The sequence below is a fragment of the Protomyctophum bolini genome (genome assembly GCF_963924005.1).
Source record: "Protomyctophum bolini genome assembly, chromosome: 4".
NCBI lineage: Eukaryota > Metazoa > Chordata > Actinopteri > Myctophiformes > Myctophidae > Protomyctophum > Protomyctophum bolini.
In genome coordinates, this window is record NC_137865.1 from 18,614,786 (window position 1) to 18,637,525 (window position 22,740).

Here is a 22,740-nt window from a genome sequence, read left to right on the forward strand (position 1 = left end):
ATTATGACCAAGTGCTGTTGGTCTGTTGCCAAGAGACTTCTCATTTTAAACAACAGACTAAACAAGCTCACAGTGCAGACAAGCTTTAATCATGTTTAAGACAAGCTATAGTCACGTCACAGTCCATTTCACTAAACAAGTCAGCACACCAATTACATTTGTTTCCCCAAAGCTTACAAGGGTAATACATTACATAGTGTCAGAGCTCATAACTGCCTTTAAATGTTTACTAGTCAGCCACACAATCCCCTTAACCAGACACTCAATCCTCCTGTATTGTCCTGGCAGACAGAAACATTACCACTTCTCTGACAAAGTCTGACAATTCTGTTTCAACATTGAAAGCAGTGCCCAAACAAAGTGAATGGATGTCATTAACAAATCAAAAATAGACAACAATGTTAGGGAGGGACTAATGGAGGAGACATCCAGTGAACTAAAAGACAAGTAATTTTGTTTAGTTGCGCTTTGGTGTTGCGCTCTGAAAATATAGCAATTCTACAAGCTCACAACATGTTATACTGTGACACGTTGTGAGCTTGTAGATCGACTATTTTCAGCATGCAACCAAGTGTAAAATCAGCCATTACGACGCCATCAAGGCAACATAAATCTTAATTGACAAAATCAACTAAAATGTTGACTAAACATTTACTAAAACTAAAACTTTTCAGATGACTAAAATACAATTAAATTAAATTAAATTGTATTCAAAAGCATATGACTGAAACCAAATCCAAAAACCAAAATCAACACTGTCGGGTTAACAGATTGACCGTGGACTGACCTGGTATCCATCTATGTTGTTCTGAGGGACGGGCTGCCACCAGACGATGGCCTCAGTGGCAGAGAGAGCTTTGCCTTCTACGATGGCAGGGCCTTCCATGGGAACTGGAGACAGGACACACATGGAAGAAATAAGAGTACAGCAGCTCAAAGTGCTGAAAATACAGAATAACGGTGCATATATAAACTAAGTAGGCCTACTGTATATTTACCATAGGAGTCAGACTGAGACAACCGTTAGTGAAGATATGGCCCTCAGAGGGTATTGTCATGATGTACAGCATCAACACAGTCTTACAATTACAGTAAACGTGTGAATACATAATGGCACCAGGATGTACAGCATACTCTCTAATGGATCCATTAGTCTGACTGTAACGTATAAACCATCCGGTGCTTGTTCTTGGTTTATGCCTACATGTTTATAGATGCTGCTAAATGCACTCAGCTGCTCGCAAGTTCCCTAGCATGAATGTACTTCCATCACAGTGTGGAACAATTGCAGTGCAGGGCACCAGCTGGCCTGGCGGTCCAGGTGCATGCCACACATAGGCTCTGGCCTGACAGCGCACCACGTGTTTGAGTCCCGTTCATGAAGACCTTTGCTCTGTGTCTCTCCCTCTTTCCTGTCTATCTTTACTTGAACCTTGAAAGGCCAAAAACAAATCTTAAAAAACAAGTGCAGTGACAGAAACATGTCCATGACCACTCTATTGCTGTGGCAGGGACACTTCAGGTGTAGAGCATCTGTTCCCAGTTCCCACTGGGACAAAATCAATACTGGGAACTTCCCAGAATCCCAGTATTGGTTTTGTTGACTAAGACTATGACGAAAAATGCTCGTCGACTACTGAATGAAAACAAAATGAAAAATAAGCTATGATGACTAAAACTATGACTCAATATATTGACAATTTCGTCAACAAATAAAAACTAGAATAAAATGTTAGGGAGTTTGGTAGCGCTCCTGTGTTCTCTGAAAATATAGCAAATATGTCAAAATATGACATATGACAAAAATGTCTTGTGGCAGGCCTTGATGGCTGATTTTACACTTGATTGCATAGCATGTGTAAAATCAGCCATCAAGGCCTGCCAAAATACTTTTTTGTCGTTAGAATCAACTGTAGATTTAGTCAACTAAAACTAGACTAAAACTAAAAGGAATTTCATTCAAAAGACCATGACTTAAAGTCTAAACTAAATCAGAAATTTGCTGTAAAAATCAGCACTATTCCGTCCCAAGAACCTGTCCTCAAATGTTTAACCTCCACACTGGGCACAGCCCCAACACCACCCATTACATACAGTGTCACATGGTTGCACACGCAACCACAAGCAATACACAGACACACATGTACTGAGACATGCACGCACACAAAGTGAATATTATGTACATGCTCATGACAGCCATGCTAGACAGCTAGCTGGGTTTTTGCCCCGTGGTTATCTCCGCCGTCTGTCAGTGGAAGTTAATAAGTGGGCTAAATGCTCTGCATCCTTGGGCAAATTATCAGCTTTCTGGTTCATACTACACAGATCATGATAATCCCCTTCCAGCTGAAGGCCGGGGAACGAGGGAGGGAGGGACGTATGGAGGGGAAAATGGGTGTGCATTCAAGCGGGTATTAAAATTCCTCACATTTATACAGGAGAATTTCTATTGAGTGCATGGATGCTACTCTACTGCAGCACACGCGCACCAGTGACCTGACACTGACAGATGGAATAGCAGAGTGTTGGCATGTTGAAGAATCCCTCAGTGTCTCTCTTAAGACTACGGCGACCTGAAATGCCAATACAAGATCAGTTCGGCGCTCTTCCCTGTTTTACTTAAACACTGAAAGCCGAGGCACAGCTCCCAGTTGAACAACTGTAAGTGATCAAATGTGACCAAATTTGGGAATGCCATTGGATTTTTTTTAAATTTTCGTTTTTTTTCATGTCATATGAAAGCAGGGAATCATAGCTTCAAATTGACATATTGGTTGTTCAGTTTGACCCACCAGTTTTGGAGATATGGCTTATAGAGTAATGTCTTGCAGAAAACAGCGAGTTGAGAAAACAGGCTTGAAAGGTTCACTTCTGTGGTCTCTAACATTACACCTAGCTACATGTTTAAGCATTTATTTCATATTTACAGTACCCCGACTTTCAGCAGCTGTCACAAAGTTTCCCAAGGGAGTTGGGTTGGAACAAATGCATATGTGATGTAGACATCTTTATGAACACATTTGTGAAGAAAGCTAGTGGTAAAGCTTTTTTTTTGTTGCAGATTTGCCACACATTTAGCTATTTTTCTCAATACATCGCAACAGTATTTTACCGGATTTAGCCGTTTGTGTTCATTAACACCATGAAACCGCCATTACCCCCTAGAGGACGTTCGCGCACCACAAGGGGTGCACACACCACAGTTTGGGAACCCCTGCTCTAAAGGGTCCCTTTTGTATGTTTGAGTACGTTTGTATCTACAACAAGTATGAGCTCTAATTGGTCTCCATTGTGGACACGGTGATGCACACAAGGTCCCGGATTGAGAGAGATCGTATGGCGTGTCGGTCAGTATACTTACGGTCCTGTGAAGAGTAGATTAGGGCTGGTTGACTGTAGGGTCCCTCTCCTCTACTGTTGAAGGCCTTCACTTTGACCTGGAACTCTGTCGAGGGAGGAATGGAGGGATCCTTGTGTACATATCGTCTGGCTTGGGGATCAGCCACCGCGATCTTTCTCCATTCGAAGCCATCGTGGGGTTTGAAGGCCAGGATGTAACCAAAGTCGCTCCCATAGTAGTACTGTGGTTGCACAGGCTAATAACACCGGGAACCATCAAGCCATTAGACAATTAATCCACAAGTAGGACTCATTACCACAGTCAGTCGTTTACATACAGTACACTGAAGAATGACTGTACTGCTGAGCATTATTTAACCACATGAACCCTATTCTGGGCATAATAGGTGAACGTTGTGAATTGTGATCTGCAAGCTCAAAACTTGCATTGTGAGCTTGTAGAGCTGAATTTGTTTTTGCTATCTGACAAGGAAGAACAGTATATACAGTAGGGTTTAAGTGGTTTAAAACTGTTATAGACACTTGCCCGGCTACATTGGCATCGTCTCAGCCTCTAGTTTTATCGTGTCTCATCTCCTCCTGTGCCGTCTACACTGTGAGCTCATCGTCACACCATTATGTCCAGCGAGGCGTGCCTGCGTCAGGCACTGCCAACCTCTAAAGACAATAAGACATGGCCACATCTTACAGCTGCTAAGGACAGAGCTGCGGGGGCCTCTGCCAAGCAAAGAGTGATCCAGGCAGGCAAATAGAGGATAACAGCTCCAGTTCGATCACTGTTTTGACTGTGTTATGGCTGTAGCGTGAGAGATTGTCCACAGGCATGAACGCTTTTACAGCTGTTTGTGTGTGTGTGTGTGTGTGTGTGTGTGTGTGTGTGTGTGTGTGTGTGTGTGTGTGTGTTTATTTTTTGTGATGGATTTGAAGGAAACTTTTGGCCACTACAGTAGCTTTAGCTGCTGCTGTGCTACACTGTGGTGTTAGATGATCTTCATCATTTTACTTAAAGCTTCACTGTAACTCTCTTCTACCCACTGTAGTGCCGAACTTTTTTAATAGAGCCAGCCTGTTTGCTCAGGGTCAACATTTGTGACAGATCCTGTGTCTAGGTGAGACATTAGCCTAAGATTTTAACTTTTCTCTACGAGAGTTTAAGTGCTCTCACCCGTGTACACTGGAGAGACACCATTTCAGAATTAGCAACTCCATTATGTACAAATGCAAAATACAAGGTGCTTACGCTCGTGCCCCACATGTTAGAGAGGTGGTAGGACTTTTAGTTTAATGTATTAGTCCATAGCTTTCAATAAAGAAGTGTTTTAACTTTTAATCCAGTCTGTGTCGAAATCTTGAATGATTTTCCTCGTTTATGTGCAAAGGCGAAACAGCGCCCCTTAGCTTAAAGAGTTGTACAGCAATACACCTCCCGACATAAGTTAAAAGCAATGACAGTCAATCAAATGTACAATTGACATTGAATTCAATGGCATCAAAGAAGTCAACTTTGTTTGTGTTTTGATTAATATAGGCCCATTCGTACTGTACACTGCAATTTTGAGTATTTCCAATTTCCAATACTTTTACTTCTACTCCTATTTATATCAGAGGCAAATATTGTACTTTTACTCCACTACAATTATTTGAAAACTTCAGCCACTAGTTATTTTGTAGATGTTGATTATTATTACGATTGCGATTTTCAAAAGAGTTTTGATGATGAGTCCTACTTGTGGATTAATTTGAAAACATGAAACAGGACATTCTGCATAGTACAGTACTTTTACTTTGGGTATTTTTGGTACATTTTGATGCCAATGCTTTTGTACTTTTACTCAAGTAAATTTTGATAACCCCACTTTTACTTAAGTAAAACAAAAAGAGTACTTTTTTCCATCACTGGTTGATGGAAAAAGTACAAATGTCAGCTGAAAAGCAGGATATCGTCTTTGTCTTTTTTTGTCAGTGCTTTTAGATGGAGAGCCATGTCTGGTCAACTAAGTTTGTGGCATTTCCCCACGCAGTCAGAAAGAGAAGAGAGAGAGACAGACAGACACAGTCAGAAAGAGAAGAGAGACAGACAGACGCAGTCAGAAAGAGAAGAGAGACAGACAGACAGACACAGAAGGAAAGTGGAAAGTGCCCAGACCTACCGTCCAAGTGATGGTCAGCTCCCTGCTGGTGCCTCCACCCCCGCCGATGTCCGAGGGCGCCACCACAGGAACTACAACGAGACAGCAAACGCCAACCCACATGTTGAGAGTCCATACAAACAACGCCAACCCACACAGGCCCCTGAACCCTGGCACAGACTACTGAGACATCTATCCCCCGCAAATACAATATCAATGTCTCGGGGCCCATGCCAAGCGCAACACCTTAATGCTCATGTGGGAGACACACCACCTCGGGTCTCGCTCCCGAGATTCTAGCTGCTCGGTCTCGACTCTGGCCAGGATTATTGTTTTAAGAAGAGGTTACTGTAGGCCTGTGATTTCCATTTTATAATTGAATTTCAAGTGTACAATTTCACCAAAAGTGCTCATTTGTCAAGGTTCATGTGGTGCATTTGGCACCGTTGCTTATGTCGTAGGGACTGTGTCTGACTCATTCCCTCAGTAATAGTTTGTGTAAGTAAAACAGGGGTCGAATTAAAGCGTCACAACCAAATAGTTTTTATAGAATAAATAAATTTTCGCTTATAAAACAGCGATGCCAGGGTTAATGTGGTTAAGAAAATAAACTCTGTAGAAAACAATAGCTTACCAACTACCAAGAATTTTGACTAAAAAAAAGCTTACTTTTACAGAGTGAAATTCAAATTTACTAAGTGTTGAGGCTTTAAGTGGTAAATGTCTGAAAAATACACTTTAACGTGAAATCCAACATGATGGTGCCTGTCAAGCAAAGTCTATGAAGCTACCTATTAAATCTATGAAAAGGATTAATCTGCAACATCTGCTTCATCTCTCTCAGCTACGGGTCCTTGGCCTGCAAAACATTAAAGACCCCGGCGTTAGTATTTAGCCCTCAAGTGGGTTCATGTCCTTACTTGCGTCCAGGGTGGTGACTGTAGGTGAGGGGCTGCTGGGATCCCCTATGCCCAGGGTGTTGGTGGCACTCACCCTGAACTCATACTCTGTCCAGGGAATCAGATTCACCACAGTGGCTTCCTCTGCATTGCCTTCAACATCTGCAGGAGCTACACAGAGAAAGACACAAGTTGTCGTTTTTATTTTACAGCGCCAAGGTTTCAGGGGAAATAGCACGGTGTGTTAAAAGTATACGGTAGTATAAGGTTGTAGTGACCCAGAACTGAGCAGAAAATATCCATGAAACAACAATCTATTTCGGGGAGATAAAGTCCTATATTCTGAGTGACTGTGGCATCCCAAAATTACATTTGACCCATCTTTTAAGAAACACGCAGCCAACCACGCACTGCAAGGACCTATCTCGTGTTCTTCTGACTCACCTTATTCTAGCACCAGCTGAGCATTAAGGTAGCGGAGGTTTATTTAAGCAGCCAGTGGACTGGAGCACTCACATGTCGTGGCTTCCTTCCACACGTCCTTTGAGAAGGAGTCCCTGCACTGGATGGTATATTTGGAGATGGGGCTGTGGTTGTCTGCACCACGGCTCCACTGCAACCTCACGCTCTTGTGGGTCTTCTCGCTCACCCGCACTCCCCCTGGGGGGCCCGGGGGCCCTATAGGGAGGGAAAGGAAAGGATGTGGGTGGAGGTGTGAAAGAGTGGAGAGAATACAGTCAGTGGGGACACATAAACGTTGTCTGACGTGTAATGTATTCACAGTATATTAGCAGCAGCAGCAGCAACAGGATATCATATTCCAAAGACGCAGGCGTGGAATTAAGAGGGTACCAAATCTTCCATTTCATGCTCAGAGGGTTAAATCATTGTAAAACCACTCAACTCTTAATCACCTGTACATAGTTGACCGGGGTCCCCAGGGCTCTATATTAGGTTTCCTCCTGTTTTTCACCTACACCAAATCTCTTAGCCGAAAATAGCTGATCTACAAGCTCACAACACATTGCAATCTGGTAGATAAGCTATTTCGCAGAATGTTTGCCCCTGATTTAGGACGTGAGAGTGTGGTTAAAACCACTTCATGCCTCGACACCAATCCCCCCCACCCATAAAAAGACAGCTCAGTCTGTACAGTATGTGATGCATATCAAACACAGCACTTCTGCGGGTTTCACACTCCCCCTCTAAAAAAGACATCAGCTGAGATTGATGGATTAAGAAATTAGAACCTGGGGCACATTGACATAGAAGTATATTAACTGAGCCTGAGGCGTACATTTCTTTTTCATCCGGTGTTTTCCTTGGGCACTCTGCTCTTCTCACTTCTACTTCTTGAGTAAAACGATGGCCTAATAGAAAACCCAGACATGTGTCGGCAGGGGGGATGGGGGGGGGGGATGGGGTCAGCCGTCCAACTCACAGCCCCCAGAAATCAGCCAAGGATTTCCATTTTTTCATTTCTGTCACAGAATACAAATGTGAAGAACTAAGGCGATTAGACATAGCGCCCGAGGGGCCGTTAAGCCTCCACTCCGCTTCCCTGAAGAGAAGTTGGAGCAGTAGTGAAGCACACTAAGGATATCTCTGAGAAATACGTCCCATCGCTGTGAGGGATGAGGTACTGTACACATGTTCTATGCATCTGTGTGGACGAAGCGCTCTATGCTGTGGTGCCTGTGGGCTTACAAATAGACAGACCGTATGCCCGTCGCCGTCGGAGTGAGACGAGCACGACTGGCAGTGCAAGTCAGGCTTTTTGTTTGTTGGTGCATGGCATCTTCACAAAGCACGATTCTTTTTGTTTGTTGGTGCATGGCATCTTCACAAAGCACGATTCGCAAACCAAATCAAACTCTTGTGAACGTTCGTGATATTGACAGACACCGGGGGGAAGATCACAGGGCATGACTCAGTTCCTAGACTGTAACAGTACACTACCATAACACTATGAAAACAGCTCTCCGCCCCATCTCAAATACCCGGCTAATAATAAGCTACAGGTGCAGAGACGTGTTCTTGGCCGAGGCCGATCTCACGTATCGGATTCGCTTCCTCATCTGCCTGTTGATAAATGGCTGTCTTTCATCTCTCCCCTCTTTCCGTTTCCCGACTGTTGGCAGTTGGCACTCCATTAGGAGCGGCCCCGGAGAGGGGGGGGGGAGGGGGCCCGAGGGGGGGAGGGGGCCCCTCGTGTTTTGGTTCCACTCTGGGGGAAGAAAACGTCACGGGCAGCAGCCGCCGCTGCAGCGCGTTCACCTGGCCGTCTGTCAACACCTGGTCTGAAAGCGACAGCGGTCGTCGTGGCGACGAGGGGGGGGGGACCGGATCACCAACTAGAGCTCTTTAATTTGTGCTGTCTGAAGAGGCCCTTTGTCCGCCAACACTGGGCTACTTTCAGGGTTAAGTCAGGCACTCACTCATCAGGATGTGTGGAGGGTGCAAACAGTAGGAGCATGATGAATCATCCAGGAAGTACATAATGTAACGAGCGCACGGTGGAAGGCCCTCGGAGTGTGTTGCCGGTGTTGGGTTCGTACTTGTCGACATCCGCACGCGCGGTCGGGGGGGAAACAAGTATAGCGCAATCAATGGCATGCCACGTCAAGCGGCTGTGGTGAGAGATGGGAGATCTCTGGAGGTATTCCAAGCCTGCTTGAGTTGTCACTGCTGTAGCCAACACATTTATGGTATTGAGTAATGTGAAAATGATAGCCACAGTGCCCCCAATGGGTCTACTCTACTCTTATCTAATCTGACAGACACGATATGTTTACTAATGTTCAGTTGTTACAATAACATCCCTTTATTAGTGTCAACGTGAATCCAATCTAAAAACGAAACTCAATATACTGTACAGTACTCGCTCTATCCTCTCTCTATCTGGATGGATATAGATTTGATAGATAGATAGATAGATAGATAGATAGATAGATAGATAGATAGATAGATAGATAGATAGATAGATAGATAGATAGATAGATAGATAGATAGATAGATAGATTAAAAAAAGCTGACGCATATATGTGCTCATGTGGCCTAATTAGTCACTTATTTTGGGCTTGTTTTCATAGACCTGGCTGCTTGTTTCTCTCGCAAACTCTGGCAATACGGTCTGCATCTCCTGTGGTTGACCTAGCTGCAGGACACGAGGCATTTCCTTCCACAGCGTTTTTTCCAGAGCTTTCTACTGTCTGCGCTCTCGCATGGAGCCTCAGGGTTGACAGATTAACCAGCGGCAAAAAGGCTATGGTCTGGTAATGCTGGCAAGATGTTCTCCTCCGTCCTCACACACACACACACACACACACACACACACACACACACACACACACACACACACACACACACACACACACACACACACACACACACACAGCGCGCACGTGTGTGCCAAATGGAACCGTAAGGGTCCATTTGGCTTCGTCCATTTGTACGTTCTTTGGCGTTAGATAAACACTATATTCGACTGTGTATTGGAGAACAAGCCGCGTGTGCTTTAGTTCTTTCTCTCTGTCTCTCTCACACATACACGCATGCACGCACGAACACAAGCATGCACGCACGCACACACACACTGTACACACCACTTTCAAACAATATTCAATATTCAACAAGGAATATTATAGGAGTATATTCATTGCACAGGATATAATAGCAGTGTTTGATGAATAAAATGCCAGTGCTTGCCTTAGGAGTGTAATTTAATATTCCAGACTGTTTTACAGAGTTTACTACTTCTTATTCTAACGACATTAGCGATGAATGACACAAGATTGGATTCATATTTAATAGAGCAGACACAATTTCATGAACATTGACATAAATCATTTCCCACTCTGTCACTCCTGTCAGTTGCTGAATTTGTACATACTATTACTGCTGTGTGCATGTTTATTAATAATCCTGGTTTTGAGTCTTATAGCCTTGAATGCATGCAGTGTGTGCGTGCGTATGCGTGCCTAATGCGTGTGCGTGCGTGAGAGTGTGTGTGTACGACTCACCCCTGACAACCAGGTCGGCAGAGGCGGTGACATTGTCGACGGGGGTCTGGGCGGAGCAGGTGTAACGTCCTGCATGGTTCAGCTGGGAGTTCTTTATCAGCAGCTCCCCACTTGAGCCTCCATTCTGGACGAACACAACAGAGAGTGAGTAGCTTATCTATACAGCCAGGTCTGGGGGGGGGGGGGGGGTACTACCTGTGAGTGGGGAGTGTTGGCTGATGAATGAATATCAACATCCTAATACTGGGGGGTCAAATTATGACAGGCAATTCCCCCAGTCAAAAAACACTTTGTTTGAAATAGACACTCATGCTTTCCAAGGTGTGATTTGGGGTCCTAAGGATGAATACAAAATGAATATCAACATCTTAAAACCAAAATGTTCACATGCCCTTTTGATGTTAATCAAAAGGGGGGGGGGGTAACTACCTGTCAGTGGGGAGTGTTGGCTGGGAGGAGGAGTAGGACTAAGGGTTCTCCATAATATGGGCATGCAAAAGGGACACAGACAGACAGCGGGTACTCTGACAAAGCCCCCGACAGTATGACTCAGACATATTGGTGGGATCAGCGGTGCAATGTTAGTGCGAACCTCTTACTTAGCTTACTTATTATCCTATTGATTACTCTTTTAAAACGTTTTTTTTTAAAATATCTGTTTAATTTTTCATACATACTCGAATGAACGCAAAATAACTCATTATTATTATTTAATATAATCGATTACATTGATTAATTCAATGAACTTTTGCAGCACTATTGTGATGCACATTTCATCAGCCCCAAAACATAGATTGTGAAACGATCAGAGGTTCAGCTTACAGCCCGGTACACGGCTGTAAACTGGACTTCAACCCCATACCAAGGCAGAAGGGATTGAGATATCAACCTCGGTCTTCCAATTAAGTGAACTGGAGGGAGCTTTAGCCACCGGGCTTTAGACCAACGCCTCATTAAGAGCTGACAGGCGAGGGATGGACTTTGTCACGCTCGCTGCTGACCGCCAAACCAAGGTCAATCTTTTACGAGAACACATCTTTCCGTAACACTTCGTACAGCTAACTAGTATATAAACTGCATGAGTCATATTGGCAGTGCTGATACCACATAAATGGCATTAACTGGAAAATACACCCCCTTTTTGTGACAGGGAAAAATAATAAGTGTTGTGTATAGAAATCGGCCATCATCAATCATAATCATCATGATGGCGCTTGGCCAGTATAACGACAAATGAGAAATGCTAACCACTGCCTACGGTTTAGGGAGCTGCACCAGGAGAGAGTGAGGCCATGTCAACGATAATGGATGTGAGCGGATATTGCTATTAAAGTGATATACGGTGCACAGGCAACATCAGTCTGAGCTACTTGGGTAAGGCATGCTAAATGGTTGCTGTAGTCACATTCATTTTTAAAAAAAAGAAGGGGGCTGCCTTTTTCCATTCCAGGTATTCCAATGAAAACATCACGGACATCAGTGTGACCTCAAATGTTTCTATAATTATACCATTTGACCTGGATGGTCTCCAGGACCAAGTTTAGAACGCAGAGTCCTGATATTTTGTGGTCGGGGTCGAAAACTGAACTTGAATCAGGCAAAGCACTCAAAGAAAAGCCTCCTGGACTACACGCGGTTCGCTGTGAAACCTCAAGCCGTGACATGATTCTCACCGCGCTGCGTTCGTAGTGCTGGCTCTCCTCGTCCACGTCGATGACCCTGCCGTCCACTGACCAGACGAAGGTGATGTCCAGGGAGGCGTCGTGGGACGCGCCACACTGCATGCGGGCGTCCTCCCCCACCTTCACGTCCGCGTTGGACGGAGCCAGCGTGATCTTGGTGGCATCTGTGGGAGGACAGGGAGCGGGGGGGACACAGGGGTCATCAAAGTGTCCGTGCCAAGGACAGCTATACTGTCCTCCTTGACCCAGATTCTAAAAATGTCTTCTACATCCTGACAGTTTTCTGAAAAAGCTATGTTTCTATGTCAGTCCTTCTTCGATTTTTCAAATGCTAACACCAAAAGGGGTTCCCGCCCAAAATGGGTTAAGGTGTAGCAACCACAATTAGACAGCAAGCAAGAGAGTCAGGATGTATGCTTCAAGCTCCAAAATATTTGTTGCTGACTCTACAGTGAGTGTAGTGAAAACGGAGTGAAACTGCAAAGACAGCAAACATACAAAAACAATTACAGTATGTTGCTTGTTGTTATAATTTAGCTATTGAAAAATAGCAGATCTACAAGCTCATAGTGCGCCACCGAGTGGCGCGCTACGAGCTTGTAGGTCTGTTATTTTTTTTTAATCGTGAAAATATTTATTTCAGAAAACTGGAGGATTTAGACGATTTTCTTTTAATTTCAAGGTCAGGCCTAAATGGGATAAAGTGAGTAAATGTAAATATAAGTGTAGGTTATATTCGAGGTTATGTAAGTATACCATATATGTGAATACTCATTTCACAAACAAATCCATGCAACAATAATATATAAAGACTTGAAAGAAAATAGCACTGATTAAACAGCTACAGTACATCACAGTACTTAATACAAATGAGACAAGGCTGTGTAAAGGCTGTGTCAACAAGGCCTAAAAAGTTAGCATACTGTATGAACAATGCAGTGAACAGATCACTTGCACACAACTAATTCAAGTCTAAAGAATTGATAATCAAAGTCACTTACAGACAATGCTTGCCTGGAACAACAACAGAAATGACAGCATAAGTTTAAATGCACTAGTTTTGCTGAAAACACTGGACATCGAGCTCTCTGTAGCAATGCTTGTATTTAGCCCAAAAGGAGAATTAGCAATGTTGGAGTCTAATCATTTCCAAATGCGAGAGTGAACATGAACACAGATCTGAACTATTGCTTAACTCCATGTAACCTGACTTCGCCAGATGGGGCAGCAGAGAGTACACTGGGTTCAGGAGGGGGGGAACTGAACTAAATACTGGACCCAATCATCACAAGGCACACAATATTCGCAAGATATTCATAGTAAAGTGGCTTCTTTTAGCGAGACAAATCAGGATAAAATCGACTTTGTTAATGACATTTCTTTAAGCCCAGAAAGTTAGCAAGTTAACGTGAAATGAATGGACATTTAGAAACGATCCTTATGTGCCCAAATTAGAGCTGGCATACTTGGTCTGCATATTGAGACAGGCAGATATGTAGGCACGGTTGAGGAGGATAGATTATGTAGTCTGTGTGAACTAAAGGAAATTTAAAATGAAATGCCATTCTACAACTCTATTAGGGAGAGACGTTTTAATAATATAGATCCAAATCATGAATTTATATGGTTGGAGGACTTCGAGAAACTAAAACGACTATTTCAAAAGTACACCTTTCATTTGCCTCATTCCTCATTCAATGAGGAGGAGGGCCATTTACATGTAAAATGGCCTTGTTTATTTGTTTTCATTTTGTTGGAAGTGGAGCCTCCTCTCCACTTCCGTTTCGTCTTTACAGTTGCGCACATTTATCCTAATTAGCAGAAAAGGAAATAAAAAATATATTTTCGTGAACGGAATGCGCACCGGGAATGTGGTCAGTTTGTTGAGTGTGGTGTGCGGTGACGTCACAGAGTGCGTTCAGTGTGCCTTATTTACGAACGACCACAGCTGTGACGCATTCACACTGGACAACCCCAGCTTCAGGGTAGGGTCGCTCAGTGCGGGCACTCGGCACACCCGGTGCGCAGCGCACTGGATTTTCGAACGACAACGCACCGAGTGCACTGAATAAACGAACAACAAGAGAGAACACCAGTGCTAAAACTAGACTAACACTAAGACATTCCAGGTGACTAAAATGTGACTAAAACTAAATAAAAACTATTCAAGAGACTAATGACTAAAACTAAAATCTAAATTTGCTGCCAAAATCAACACTGATATGTGACAAAAGTTGTCCACTGACTGCACTGAGAGTACTAAGTATTGAAATCCTGAACACAGAATAGATTTTGACCATGCTGCATTGCTGCCTGTATACAGCCAGTATACGGTACCAGTTGCTGTCGGGCAGAAACCTCCTATCTCCATATTTTATTTATTTAGTATCAAAAGTAGCAGATGTGCAAACTCAAAGAGTTACTTTTGATATTTACAGTTTTGAACATGTGTGGTTTCCACCCGACAAAGACAATATAGTGGCTTACTTGCAAGTCTCCAGGTTTTCTTCAAAATGGGACACAGAGTTAACTACAGAAACACTATTATTAAGTCTATGTCTAGGTGTTTCTGGTTATGTTCGTCGTCAAAAAATAAAGTTAGATGGAAATGTAGCCTGCATGGTGAGGAGGACCCCTGGAGCGGAGGGATGAAAGCGACTCAGCTTTGAGGATAATGTGGGCTTTGATGATGAGGAACAACACAGATGGTGATGCGATATTCATGCAGGTGATTTGAAATTCAACACAGAATGTGTCGGTCCATATTTGGATGAGAAATACCTAGCCTGTCTATAGAAGCCCTGTGCCGTCTTTAATCCACTTGAACCTTAGAGCCTTATCCTTATCCTAGGGGCAAACATTCTGTGAAAAGAGGCGATCTGCAAGTGTCTCCACTCCTTTAACAGGAGGCAACCTAATACAGAGACCTGGGGGAGCATACAGTTAAATTAATAGTTGCTCTATGGTTGTTTATGAGAAAAGGGTGGAGTAGCTCAATGCTCTCATGTGGACAGAAGGGGGCATTAAAGAGCTTTATATCCAACAAAGCTACGTAGAGACGTTGTCATTGGCTTCATACCAGCAGTATATCTTCTATTGCATTGCATGCCAGCTATCATGTCGTATCAACAACATGAGAAGAATTATCTTTAGGGCTGACCTTGACTAAAGACATAAAATAACAGCCATAGGAATTTGGCAACTAAACAATTAGTTGATTTAATCGACAATTCTGTAAATTACAACCATGGAGAGACTAGCCTTTTCAACTTGGTGCGGTTGAGAACCCAACATGTTGATTTTACATTTGCAATATAGAGCAGCAGAATTTACCACTTAAACCTTGTGAGCGTATGAGAACAAATATTTTTGGCAAACCGAGGGCGGTCAACAAAGTATGTGGGGTTTAAGTGGTTGAAGGGTCATACTGTATCATTTCACTATGATGAGGTGACAGCCCTATACATATCTTTATATGAACGAACTTTACTCAAATATCTTATGAACGGATCGTTGGCTCTCAAGTCAAACCCTCCTACCCTTGATTTTCACCGGACTGGGATGAGAAAAAAAAGATCCTGTCTCTTCACATTTGATCTAGGGTTGTCACCTGTGCCCTTGGGCACTGACTAATAGCCCCACCAGTGTCCACCTGAGGACCAGAGGCTCCATAGGTCAGACACTCAGAGGACAGCTGGAGGTGCAGAGGCCGCAGATGAAGACGGATGCTGACAGGAACAGCTGCCCCGCTAATGTCCACAACAGCTGCACTATCAGTAACCGTAGCAACAACATTTGTCGCGCCAAGAGCAACACCGTGGGCTATTTGCACGTGTGTGCTTGAAATGAGCAGCTATATAGCACTCGCCTGTGATGGATAGAGAGCCCGTGCTGTTAGCTTTTCCCCGGTCGTTCTCGGCGAAGCATGTGTACCTTCCCTCGTCCAACCGCGTCACGTTGACAATCTCCAGGCTGCCGTCCTCCCAGATGAACACCCTGGGCAGAGAGAGGAGAGGAGAGGAGAGGGAGAGAGATCAACACCCTGGGCAGAGAGAGGAGAGGAGAGGGAGAGGCTGAGGTTTCACCACCACATGCTGACATGACATGCAGAGATACCGCGTGGAAGGATGAAAGGTAGAAATACCAAGGTCAGGAGGCCAGCATGTTTTATGGATGTGGTGTAGATGATGAAAGCTCATGAAAGTGCTCTGAGCGCTCTTCTTTCTCTCTCCTCAGGGAGTATGAAATACTTGAGCCTTTTCTTTCTCTTTAAAAAAAAATAAAAAATCTTTAAAACATTTAAAAAAAAAAGGAATGTAACTCTTTATGCACCTGTACACAATATGTAACATTAAAGAACCTTGAACCTTAATTATCTCCCTGCATTCCTTGTGATCACTGTCATGCATACAAAGTAGCAAAACTGCTCAAGAAGAGTCACCATTTCACACGCTCTCACGGTTACCGACTCATACAGACATACAGACATGTCTTTATGTTATCAGAGGACATAATGCTGCTTACAATTTTGGTTACTACCAGTGTTAATTTCGTCAATTAAAACTATGAAGAAAAATGTTCGTCGACTACCTTTTTTCAACGACGAAAACTAAACAAAAACAAAATAAAGCTATGATGATTAAACCTATGACTAAATATTCTGACAATTTTGTCAACAAATAAAAACTAGACTAAAATGTGACCAGATGAGAAGAAAAGAGGAGAAAAACTCACGAGTTAATAGACTCTTCACATACTAGAGCATGTCTGAAATAAGTGTCAGAGCTGAAATCGACATGTAAATATGAAATAAATGCTTAAACATGTAGCTAGGTGTAATGTTAGAGACCACAGAAGTGAACCTTTCAAGCCTGTTTTCTCAACTTGATGTTTTCTGCAAGACATTACTCTATAAGCCATATCTCCAAAACTGGTGGGTCAAACTGAACAACCAATATGTCAATTTGAAGCTATGATTCCCTACTTTCATATGACATAAAACAAAAAAAAATCCAATGGCAGTCCCTCAGTCAAATTTGGTCACAAATGTTAGGGAGGTACAGGTACGAGTGGAGAAGAGGTCCAGTAGAACTAAAAGTCAAGTCAAGTCTATACCTGGTTGTCACATAGTCTATTCCTATGAGTCACTATAAATAGAATACCTCAGAACGAAAATACATCGCTCGGATGCACCTGGGACGTATCCTCAGTGATGTATCGCAGGTATCCAAGGGTGGTAGCGGGGGCATTCTCTTGAGTGTACAGGGTTTGATGCCTTAATTTTCGGGCCTGTTGAGTTTTCGCCGGTTGCCACTAATAACTTTGGAGCAGGCCCGTCTAGAGTTTGAATGGACAGGTATCAGTCAAAAGGGGTACATTGAAGAGGAAGGATGGATGGGGAAGGATCAACATATGGAATGTCAGAACAAGCTATGACATATATCCATATGAGATCTGAGGGTTTGAGGTATGGGGGATTTGAGTGACACACTGACTGACTGACGGGACGTTACACGTTTTCATAGTAAATGCGACCTGTGGTCGCAAAAACGCATTATTCAGGCACATTTCAGGCACCTCTTTTGCCCATTACAACCACTCTACGCAACATCATCAAAGCACGCCCAGCTCATGTAAAAGAAAAGGAAAAAACCCGCCCAGTAGGGGAGGGGTGGGAGGGTTTTGGGGAGGGGAAGCTTCGCGAAAACTTACGACAATGTTGTTCATCAAGGTAATAAAATCAAGTGTAAAGTCTGGTTGAATTGCTTGAATAGAGAAGTATTGCTTACAGGGGTAAATCATGGGTAAAATTGTGACGGGAAATGGGCTTCACATCCAGCACTGATTCCTTGGGTCTAATTTTTGTTGGCACGCTAGAAGACAAGAAAATTGCAACTGGGGTGATCTTTTATAGGAGTTTTGAAAGAGGGTAGGGACTCAACTCGAGTCACCCTTTTTGAGTAGTCTTGTTGAATTCAAATTAGGGTTGACTTGTCAGCGAGGAGCGGCATGCAGGGGGAGAGGAGCTTACAGTACCAACTCACTCTGTCTGCCCTAACTAATACTGAGCAGCTAGGTTGGGTTTAATGTCAAGGCTGTGACAGCGTGTCACAGCACTCACACTGCTAAACAGAACCACTTTGCAGAATTGCAGGGCGCTAGTGGCTGATCGTGTGCAAGAAAGATGCTTTTTTTTGCTAACAGGGATTCCCAGACAAAATGCTCTTATGTGTTACATCCTTGTGACCCAGATGTGTCACATGCAGAAAAAGAACATTTTGAATTCAAAACCAAGCAAAGGAAACATGCAACTATGATGCACTGTGCGTCCTCAAGCCTTAAAGGTAGGCCAACAGATGAGGGATAACTTCTGGTATCTATATACCAGTCCATATCTAACAATAGCAGTTCAGTCAGACAACTCAAGGAGGATGTAATATATATATTTATTGAATATAAGATAATCAATGCAATATATTTATTATGGTTTGGCGATGTATTGGATCTGCTTTTTAGGTACGGGTCAAGCGCATCAGTCCCGACCATAGGGACTCCGAATCCCCCGTACCTAAAACAGTAGATCCAAAACGACAGGTGGTAGCTGGGGTGGAGGTGGGTGAGCACGCACTTGTATACAGCAGCGCACAGTATACAATAAAGCATTAGCAAGTAAGCAAGCAGAATGAGCGCAAGTTGTATGACAGCAGCACGCTGATACAGCAGCAGTGGGCAAACAAGAAGGCAGAGGAATGCAAACCTCTGGTTCAAGTAGCCGGTATGAGAGATGGGGTGAGCTGTGATTGGCTGAGTGAATCATGTGGATGATGCTGTGGTGGCCCAATTAACGGCCGGCGTGCTGACTGAGGTTCCCTGACTGAACTTGCTCTGCGCATGTCTACAACAGGCGCAAATGCTAATTTTATTTTTTATATACGGTAATTAATTATATGTACAGTACTTAACATTGTAATTGCATAGTGATGACATGACGAGTGGAGGAAGTAGCTAGTTGGGCATTTAATGTAATTTGACTGCCAGTGCAAAAATAAAAAAGGGCCTCTGAAGTTTAGTCTGGCCCCGCTTGTGATTGAATATTTGCTGTTTCCGAAGTTGTGGGGCATCAGGCCTGATGTCGAAAAAAAAAAAAAGTAATATGCCGCCAACCCCCATCTGAAAATATGTTGTTCCAGGGACCCCACAGAAGCAAAGATTTGAGTTGAAAACGTTCTGAAAGAAAATATATTCAAAGATTTGAGGCACATTTTAACGATTAAAAAAGCTCGTAGCACGGCACTCTGTGCCACGCTATGAGCTGTAGATCTGCTATTTTTCATTAGCTAAACTATAACATAATGCTTAAAACACCAAAAGGAGCATTTGCCGTAGACGTAGAATATTGTTGGGATGGAAATCCCCAACTTCCCCTTCTATAGCTATGTGGCTTAAGGATATTATGGGATTTTTAAAATTGGAAAAAAATAAAGTTTACAATTAGAGGTTCAACAGGAAGGTTCTTTTCTAGCTGGCAACCATTTATTACCTACTTTGAGAATCTGAGAGTACTTCCGACAGACTAATTGAATCAATACTATGTGTGTTTTTTGCTTTCTCATAATGATATAACTGTGTATAGAGGGTGATGTATGTATGACAACGTTCCGAACACAATCTTTTCCATAATTGTATTTATTTTGTTTTCTTTTATTATATTTTTTGTTATTTATATTGTTTTTGTTATCTGTGCTTAAATTATTATTTTTGTATCCTACTGTTTATATCATATGTCTGTATGTATGTTTGTTTTTGTATGTCTGTACTCAATTATGAATGTTATTTTTTTTTATGTTGTTTTAATGATGACGATAACTGGGGGGAGGGATGGGGTGAGGGAGAAAAAAAAAAGGTATGTTCAAACTGTACTAAATTGTTGAAACCTATTACCAATAAACATATATTTAAAAAAAGAAAACACCAAAAGGGGTTCCTGCCCAGAATGGGTTCATTTTGGGGGTTTTTTTGTATCCGCCCCTGCAGATTCCACACAGAGATTCCAGACTAATACTGTATCTACACAGTGAAATTAGTCTGGCCATGCTATTAAATGCAATGACTTTTATTTGTGTATAGGGAGCATGGGTGATATCACAAAACTACTCAACTGGATGGTTATGTGTGTGGATTCTTAAAAAACACATTTATTTGTTTTCCCCTGGAGCCATAAAGGTATGGCAGCTGCCATAGCTTGCCATACTCAATTGACGCCTCTGCACCTCAGAAACAACAATGCAGACAGCAGCCTTACTGGGCCATGACGAGAGGCTATACTGACCTGGTTACGTTGAAGAGAAGTTCTGTGCCTTTGCTCCAGGTGATGGTGGGCTTGGGGGCCGCCTTCGGTCGACACGCGATAATGACCCGGCTGTTTTTGGCTCCGAGAACATTCTTCACTGGATTGTGTTCAAACGTGGGAGCACATTCTGGAGTGGGACAGCTTGTGTTGTTCATCACAATCCTTGCTAATGTTATTCACATGAATACTGTGTGATCTTAGCGCATACATGGGCAACTGGCAATATTGAAAAATTGTTTTTACGGTACTTCAAATCTTATTTGACAAGCAGGGCGTATATTTTAATTATTCATCTTGTAAAGTGAGTAAGTGATCCTTAGGGGATGATCACATGAGATGCATTGATAGAAACACATTTACCAGCAAAACCCTTGTTTTGCTATATGGTGTGGCCTGGGTGTGTGTGCTCCTTTCTTGTGCTGCGTGTTTTTCTAGCCTTTTTTTATTCTAAAATATTCTCAACTTTTCAGTCTACCGCCATCCTGTTTTGATGGATGGCGGTAGATGCAGTAGGAATGGTGGGACAATGGCAGATGGCAAATTGTCCCACCATTCTACTATGGTGGGAGTCTTGATACTTTATCAAGACTCGACGTCGGTGATTCATCAACATTTGGTTTTCTTCAATACACTATTTTGCCAAAGCGTTTTTGAAGCACCTGTGCCTATAGCAATGGATCTCAGTGTGTGTGATCGCACCCATATATTCCTCTGACTCAGCCAGTCAGTGGCTGTGCTGTTCACTCACCAATGACACGCAGCTCTGCGGTGGCATAGATGACTCCGTGGTGATTCTCTGCTGTGCACTGGTATATCCCTGAGTCTTGAAACGTCAAGCCTCTGAGTTGCAATCTTTTTTTGTCGTACTGCAGGAAAACAAAATGAAATGGGAGAACGCATCAACGTCCTGCACTTCTTGGCGAGATTTCAAATCCCCCCCCCCCCCCCCTCCCCAGTCGCGGAATCCAGCCTTCGATTGTTGACACGGTCACGTGTTGCAATGCAGTGTTTTGCACCCGCTGGCGACACAAATGAAAGCTGTATAGGAATGACAGTGACTTCATTTGACTGGGAGAGCAACCTCAATAATGCATAATGATGCATGGGAGCGGGAGGGAGACATGAAACGGCCTAGCCCGCACACCGCTGCCAGCGCTGGGTGCTCCCCAGGGACTCTTTTAGTTCAGGGGCCTGGTGGCTTGTTACTATGGAGAGCTTACACAACCTACGCTGGCACCCTCTCAGAAAACAACATGTACTTTCCTGTCCCCGCAGTGCCAGTCTGCCAGTCTGTCAGGATTGTGCCACCCCTGACTACTCTGGCTGGTACCACCGAGTGGGTGTGTGGGTTCTTAAGTGACCTGCTGCCGGGACGACGTTGTACAGTATATGTACAACGCCAAAACGGCTCTATCTACGTATGGGGCAATATCGACGTTGAATATTACCGGCGTGCCGTCCTTCAGCCAGCTGATGCGTGGCTTTGGTTTGCCATTGGCGACGCAGGACAACGTGTAGTCGCTGTTGATGTCTCTCTCTGTGCTGTTGATGTATTCCACCCACTCTGGAAAGGCTGCAGAGGAGAGAGAGGTACGGGCCGTTACTGGATTTGATTTTTGTAGAAAGGGGAAGAGCAGTAAAGCTGCTGAATATTATATATCGTTGGTGTTGGACAGAAACCTCCATTATTTTATGTTTTTTTCATTAATTAATGCCCTACTTGATCATATACTACAGAGTCACACAAAAAGTAGCAGATCAGCAAGAAGCGACGCATTTTGAGCGTATTATTTTAATTTGAATCCTGAAAAGTAACTTTGCAGACTATGAGGTTTCCACCCGACCAGTGTCGACTACCTTTTTCCACTAACAAAAACGAAATGGAAACTAAATGAAAACTAAGCTATGATGAATAAAACTAAGACTAAATATACTGACAATTTCGTCAACAAATAAAAACTAGAAAAACGAACTCAATTTGAGGAAGGGACTAGTGGACAATAGATCCAGTATTAGTCATTTTACAATTAGTTGCATGCTGAAAATAGCTGATCTACAAGCCCACAACGCGCCGTGCTGCGACGCGTTGTGGGCTTGTAGATCAGCTAGACTAACACAAACATTCCAGGTGACTAAAAAACTATCAAAATCTGCTGCCAAAAACAACACTGCCTGACCCGACAGAGTCGATAAAATCTGCGGGAATACTGCAGGCATAAAAGAAAAACTACCACTATACTGTGGCTGCGTTTGGCTGGTCCAACGCCAGGCGACTGGTGCATGCAGTGCACCTTGTCC

General features: G+C 43.3%; 1 protein-coding gene across 3 annotated transcripts in view; it reads right to left on the reverse strand.

Annotated features, from left to right (window-relative positions):
* Positions 1-22,740, reverse strand: part of cntn1a (contactin 1a) — a 108,703-nt gene that overhangs the window by 8,692 nt on the left and 77,271 nt on the right. For all 3 annotated transcript variants that reach the window (XM_080761496.1, XM_080761497.1, XM_080761498.1), the window contains 11 exons: positions 21,891-22,015; positions 21,191-21,308; positions 20,422-20,569; positions 15,961-16,088; positions 12,084-12,256; positions 10,411-10,534; positions 6,905-7,066; positions 6,410-6,559; positions 5,511-5,581; positions 3,362-3,596; positions 788-891 (listed from right to left, as the gene is read on the reverse strand). In XM_080761496.1, the coding sequence (XP_080617622.1) occupies positions 788-891; positions 3,362-3,596; positions 5,511-5,581; positions 6,410-6,559; positions 6,905-7,066; positions 10,411-10,534; positions 12,084-12,256; positions 15,961-16,088; positions 20,422-20,569; positions 21,191-21,308; positions 21,891-22,015 (1,538 nt within the window). The remainder of the gene's footprint in view (positions 1-787; positions 892-3,361; positions 3,597-5,510; positions 5,582-6,409; positions 6,560-6,904; positions 7,067-10,410; positions 10,535-12,083; positions 12,257-15,960; positions 16,089-20,421; positions 20,570-21,190; positions 21,309-21,890; positions 22,016-22,740) is intronic.